This window comes from Sphaeramia orbicularis, chromosome 21, assembly GCF_902148855.1.
Source record: "Sphaeramia orbicularis chromosome 21, fSphaOr1.1, whole genome shotgun sequence".
NCBI classification, from domain to species: domain Eukaryota; kingdom Metazoa; phylum Chordata; class Actinopteri; order Kurtiformes; family Apogonidae; genus Sphaeramia; species Sphaeramia orbicularis.
This window is the reverse complement of record NC_043977.1, coordinates 44,339,772-44,346,503: the sequence shown is the minus strand read 5'-3', so window position 1 is coordinate 44,346,503 and position 6,732 is coordinate 44,339,772. Positions and strand designations below refer to the sequence as shown.

General features: G+C 38.0%; 1 protein-coding gene across 1 annotated transcript in view; it reads right to left on the bottom strand.

Moving 5' to 3' along the window:
* Positions 1–815: 815 nt before the first annotated feature.
* LOC115412950 (ecto-NOX disulfide-thiol exchanger 1-like) overlaps positions 816–6,732 on the bottom strand; it is a 117,384-nt gene continuing 111,467 nt past the window's right edge. Inside the window, exons 14-15 of the mRNA XM_030125635.1 lie at positions 3,581–3,666; positions 816–1,503 (exon numbers count right to left, since the gene is read on the bottom strand). Of these exons, the coding sequence (XP_029981495.1) occupies positions 1,372–1,503; positions 3,581–3,666 (218 nt within the window). The 3' untranslated portion in view covers positions 816–1,371. The remainder of the gene's footprint in view (positions 1,504–3,580; positions 3,667–6,732) is intronic.

The window sequence follows — 6,732 nt, the reverse complement described above, 5'->3', positions numbered from 1 at the left end:
AACCATATTTATGCGATAAGGCAGAACTAAAACTGTGGTGTATCATGGGTGAGCTAAACCTGAATGGTAGCTTACTGTGTAGGATCCAGGTCTGTTTGAAACTAACATCAAGTTGTCAGCAGTGTTACACTTAAGACACAGCAGTTACTGTTCAGTGGATGAAATGAGTAAAGTGAGTTGGTAGAATTGGAAATAAGAAGCTATGCGTGCTTAGGTAAAGTTTTCTGCGGAGTTATGTTGCCAACTTGTGGATTTTCTTGCTTTATTTATTAACTTGTATGTGCTTTTTCCCGTCCAAAAAAGCTGAACAACAAAAAAACTAGCAACTTTTCTTGGTCAGAGCATAGAGCAGAGAGTCACAGTCAATATAGCAGCAGCCGCAGGAGTTCACTTATTCAACCCATCAGCAACTAGATGTGAATGAATGAACCTAATGACCTTTGTTGAACTCCGCATCTACTTGAGTCATAAATTACTGGCTCATGTTGGATTGCTTCTGACAGTAACTTACATTGCTCTTACATTGTTGTTACTCATAACTAAACTGTTCACCAAATGCAGAGATTTAATTATGCATAAAGAGCTACATAAAAACACCATGAATACTGAACCAGCACTAGGTTTTTGGGTTCATGGAAATAGAATAAATGTGTAAGAGATCTGTTGAACACTGAGAGACAACAATTCAGAGTTGGTGTGAAAATTGTTACCATCTGGATGAACAAAAATCTCAGAGAATAGTGACAAAGGGAAGATGTGATCAATCTGTGCTCCCATCAAACCACAAGAAGCCCTGCCTAAGGGAGTAAAATTTGTTTTTTTCCAGTAGAAACTCTATAATCTAACATTTCCAGATAATGTACATGGTTCTATTTGCCAATGAACAACATCTTTGTTTTGTTTTTGGGTCGATTTCTTTTTACTCTGGCTATAGGACTGGGTATTTTATGCTTCAGGTGGATCAATGATTAGACAACCAGGGACCATGATTCAGGTAAAAGACAAAATATTCAGGTTTAGAAAACTGCTCAACATAAACAAACAGAAAGAGTGTTCTCAGATCTGCGTGGTGGTTCTCCTCAGGTAAATATCCGCAGTGAAGTTCAGGTGAAACCAACCTGTCCATTTCAATTATTTCAGCTTGATTCGACATCAGGATGTACTTTGTGTTTGGAGATTTCTTCTTTGGAGAAATCTACACTGTCTCTTCCACATTTTCCAGTGCCTGCTCGACTGAACATCATCATCTGACGCTCCGCTATGAATCCGACTCAGAATGGGAGAACGCGCACACACATATTAAAGGTTTGATGTGTGTATTTGTTCGGGTTGATGTGTTTTCCCTGTGTTTGTGTGCGCGTTCTGCAGGTGTCACGCTGAGCCGAGGCTGTCGAAACCACAGAATTTCCATCTTTTCTCCAGAGTGGCACCGACGCCGCTCAGCTCTTGTCTGAACATGGTGGGCAGACGGACCATCAGACGCTCCAACTCCACTGCCGTCACCTGACACAGGAAGAGGAAAACAACCAGGAAGAGGAAAGAGTTCAAGAGTTCATTGATGAGGATCAACTGGCTCTTATTACAAGTTCACTGTGTGACATTTAGGGACCTCTAGTAGTGAAGATGCAGATTGCAATCAAGTGAACTGTTTCCCATTTGTAACCAAAAGTTATGTTACCGTACTTTCCGGAATATTGGCTGCACCTGACTATGAACCACACCCACCCCAACTCCAATGTCTCACAGATCGATTCATTGATGCCAAGCTTACATGCAGCAGCTCTATTTCCTTCTTTGACAGCTGGATCGATCGTTAGCCCGGAAAACATAAATTAGCTGCATCATTTTTGAGCCGCGGGTTCACAGCATGTAGAAAAAAGTAGCGGGTTATAGACCGGAAATTATGGTATTTCCTTTCCCCACAACCAATCAATTTCTATCACTGTGAATAAATGACAAAAGTCCTCTAACCTTAACAAAGGTTAATGGAAAAACGGAGAAAAACACAGAGAACTTTTTTTTTTTTTTTTTACAATATTGTTAAAATCAAAGCTTTACTTGAGTGTCCTCCTAGTGCTTTTAATAATAAGCAGTTTTTTTTCCAACTACAGCTCCAAACTAAGCTTTTAAGTAGTATTTTGTACAAGAATAGACTTACTGTAATTGTTTTAACTGTATTCATACATACTGTACATACTGACAACTTGCTGAGTGACAAAACATATTTCTATACAGCTGTTAATGATTTATCACAAGTATACCAAATAATACAATAAACCATGAAACAAGAACTAAGTTCAGATTCATCTACTATCTGTGCATCATAACACATTTGTGCCATTCTCAGTTACCAGCAGTTATGTATGTTGTGCTTTGTGTGAGGTCATGGTGCCCTTGGCCCAAGACCTTGGGACTCCAATTCATGCTTTCATCCAAATGAACATTAATTTGGGAAGAAAGGTGGATGGTGGACATGAAAAATCTTGGCCAATTGCCAGACATCAACATTTGCATCCTGACCCCTTGGATGCACATCTTGCTGTTTAAGTTTTGGTAATGAAATCCCCTTGGTTATGGTTTGGAAATGATCTTGGGTAGGTTTAAATATTAGTAAATGCTTATATTTTGAGTATTTTTTTAAAATGAAGTTTGCAGACTGTTCCAAATGTAACTGGTATCTTTGGCTAACTCAGATATCATCATGACACCCACATCTCCAGTGGTTCCCAACTTTTTTTGACTCCATTTTAACATCACAAATTTCTGGCGACCCCAGACATTCAAAATAGAGACATTTTTTGCTAAAACTAATTTGTTTTTGATCATGTAATAGTTTGCTATACTATGTTGCAAATAAACATTAATATTACAAGACATTTAGTCTATACAATGTATATTATTATGGACGGAGGCAGAAAAGCCAGGTGTAGATTACTGCACAAAGTGAGAATTTTATTTTCCTTGGTCAGGATATGTACAGTCAGTCCAGCTTGGATTTACAAGGCTGACAATTAATACTGAACAAACAATAACTCAAACTATGAATTATGAAAGAGCTGCAGCATCTGAAACCGACCACAATGAACATTTGAAAGATATACAGTACCACAGTGCTTCAGTTTCAGCTTCACAGTTTGTCATGTCTTTTATGGATTGGGATTGTCTCTCTCTATCTCTCTCTGTTTTTTTTTTTTAATCAATTACTTGAAATTTCAGGCGACCCCATTTGAATTCCAGGCGACCCCACATGGGGTTCCAACCCCAACGTTGAAAAACACTGATCTAAGGACAGAGGGAGTTATATATTGTTAAGATGGTGAAGTCCTTTGAGACCAATTTCTGCTGTGTGATATTGTATATATTGATAAAATTGTAGTGAATTAAAATAGCAGCACACTAGTGATTCTGTTAAAACAAAACATTATGTGTCATTTATATTTAAACACTAGTATCATCTGTTCTTCTGGTCTGTTATGTCCTTCAGTGGCTAATGACACTGTTTCAGCAGGTTGTGTTGTTGTTGTTGTTGTTGTTCGGGTTATCATTAAATACAAAAGTGTGTCCATCAATCTCTGTTTACCTTGGAGTCCAGTCTCTGTATGTATGACCACAGATATTCAAGGTTAGCCCCAAATGGATGCACGTGGAGGAAGGTCGATATGACACCTGCAGAGAGGGAAGACAATGTCATGAGACAAATGTGTAGTGAGAAGGTGACCAAAGACTTGAAATAAACCTGGGATCTGTGACAAATTCACATCAACAATTCTTTTTGACCTGTTTGTGTATTTAAGTGAGTTTTAAATAATTAGACTAATTTTCAAGGCATTTATTATGTCTGAGTGAATTAGAATTAATATGCTTTTGATGCTGTTTTTTTTTTCTTTATCTGTGTTCATGAGTGCTTTAAGTGCTTGTTAGAAGGCCAGGGAGACAAAGACAGAGAGTGCTGCCAAGTGAGGTAGGATCCAGGAGAATGGTTATTAGTTTGTAAAGGTACATCAGGCTCCAGCAGAGAAGCCAATCTGCATCCTCATGAAGTGCTGCACAATAAACAAACGGCAGCACGACTCCATAAAAAATGCTGGCTGGAGCAGAAACAGCTCTTGAGTTGATTACTTCTGAGAGGTCCTGCAAAAGGTAGGCAGTCATGCAGAGGGAGGGGGGAGGGGAGGGGAGGGGAGGGGAGGAGGGAGAATGGGGCAGAGGGGGGAGTGAAGGAAGAGTGGCGTCCTCCAGAGGACCCAGCACAGCCAATATTTATTTCCCTGATTTATGTAGCGAAACGCTGGCAATTACAGACAGGCCTAATTCAATTCCTTCCACCAGGCCTGCTCACATGGAACAGTGCAACCAGAAGAGGACTGGAGGGGTCTATGTGTGTCTTTGAATTCCAAATGTAACACTGACGTATATTGTCCATGTAGAAACACTGCAGGATGCCATAAACACACCATTTTTACTGCCTATTTCTTGCATCACAATAATACCACTGTGCAGAAATCAATTAAAAATAGAGGAGAAAGTGAGTCGATCCCCATAGATAGGATTAAATAAGTCTTGATGCACTTAGCTTTATTTTAATTCTTGGGTTCTGTCTTATTTCAATGTGGTCTTAACTTAATTATCATTTATTTAATCTATTGTCCCTTGTATTATATTATTGTATCATGATGTTTTTATCATGCTTTTCACAGGTTTTATATTGGCATTTTTAGAGATATTTAATGACTTTTATTTATTGTAGTCTGTTTTTTATCTGTTTATTTCTAGTCTGTTATAACCATGATCAGCGAACGGCTGGTAGTACCATGTCCATGTCTTTTGTCTGTGATGTTTTTAATCTGTCCCCTGGTTTTAATGTTTTTTGTGATGCCCTCTCCTCTCCAGACTGCAGAACAAATCTACCTATGGGTATTAATAAAGTCACCTTGAACCTTAAACATTCTTAGAAATGAGTAGCTATGCTTGTTTAGTTGATGTTAGCTAGTTAGTTACCCAGGTAATCAGAATTGCCACTTTAGGCTATTTGTTTAGATTTTTTTTTCAGTTTTTTTGGTTGAAATAATTATGTTTATATTTAATTTGCTGACATATAAAACAGAGAACAGCAAATGTTTGGCATTTTAGCTTGATCAAACACATAAATCAGAGTTTCCAGCCTTTTTCCCCAGGGGAAACGGAACCTTTAATTTTAATTTCACTACTCAATATACAGACCCTCCTCCCAGCCCGACCCCCACCTCATTTTCAAGATTGCTTCTAGCATGCCTCTAAAATCAATATGATGTTTGTAGTAAATCCTATTTACACCCTTCCTAAAGCATAGTCATTGTCCTGTTGCATTAAACCCAGAGCAATGGAAAAGTGGAGCATAGATAGAACATGATGGGGGTTGAACTGGACACACTGGGATGTTTGGTGTTGGTAACTGTCCACCCTTGAAGTCTCAACAATCTTACTGCCTCCTTGTAGCTTATTTTATTTGGCAGAGAATGCTTTAATTATCTAATTGTATCATTTGTGGTGTCATTTTCTTGTCTTGTACTAACTTCAGTTTATTTCCCAATTTGCTGTAAAGCACTTTGAAAAGCTTTATACGGTAAATTAAATATTATTAAAGATGAGGTAATGTTTTTAAAGACAAAATGTTAATGGTAACATCTTGGCAATGCCTGAAAATCATATGAATCACCCTGCTAAGATAGATGGTAAATAGCAAGCTTTTAAAAGGGAATGACAGACTTAAAAGGAAAATAATGGTTCAGAAAATTATCCTGCCTAGATTTTTATGGCTAGTTTGATATTCAGGTCAGATTTGATTGATTAATTTCCTGAGCTATGAATAAAGTTACTGCTGCAGGAGCAGAAATAAGAGGATAAAACATCAGAATGTGAAAGTACATATCATCTGCAGTCTTCCTAGTCCAAAACAAAAGACTAAATCTAAACATAGATGAACCTGATGTTGTTTTTCCATGTTGAGACCTGGAACCGAGCATTAGAGTTGGATAGAATCTGATCAGTGGTGGGTAACTACAGCTGTCAATCACATATTACACCCTCCTACTTGTATGAAAACACCTGAGATTAGACAAAACATGTAGAATTTGTACAGCTTTTAAACACATTCAAGATGCAGATGTCTCATGTCCTCTCAGACTGCTTAAACACACCAAAAGAAAATTCTGGAATTTTTACCTAATGAGACTAATAAAATTACAGCTTCAGCTCTTTAAGGTCAATTTCGCTGCTGTTTGCACATTTACTGTTGTGTTTTGGTGCTTTGTATATTAACTTAAATTCAGGTTTGGTTTTAGGCTAAAATAAATATAATCTATTAATCTATATGTGTATTAATCTACATAATGTATTAAGGAAATCTACGATGACGAGTGACTGAAAGTCCAACACACAACACAAACACACCAATGGGAGCTGGGAAAATGGGATTAAATATGCAGACTGTATCCTGGTCTTTAAAATCCTTTGTGGGTTAGCCCCTGCCCCACTACAGGAATTTGTACAGATAACCCAAAACAGATCAACCAGGGCTAGTTCCTGAGGTGACTGTATAATTCCAGGCTGTGTTTTCATACCGTGCCTCTCAAACTTGAAACACATTACCAGCTGTTATCCGTGACCTGCCCACCCTCAGCTCATTCACTAAATATCTAAAATCATGGTTATTGGACAATCAAACCTGCCTCCACAATCTCATATAAAGTCATC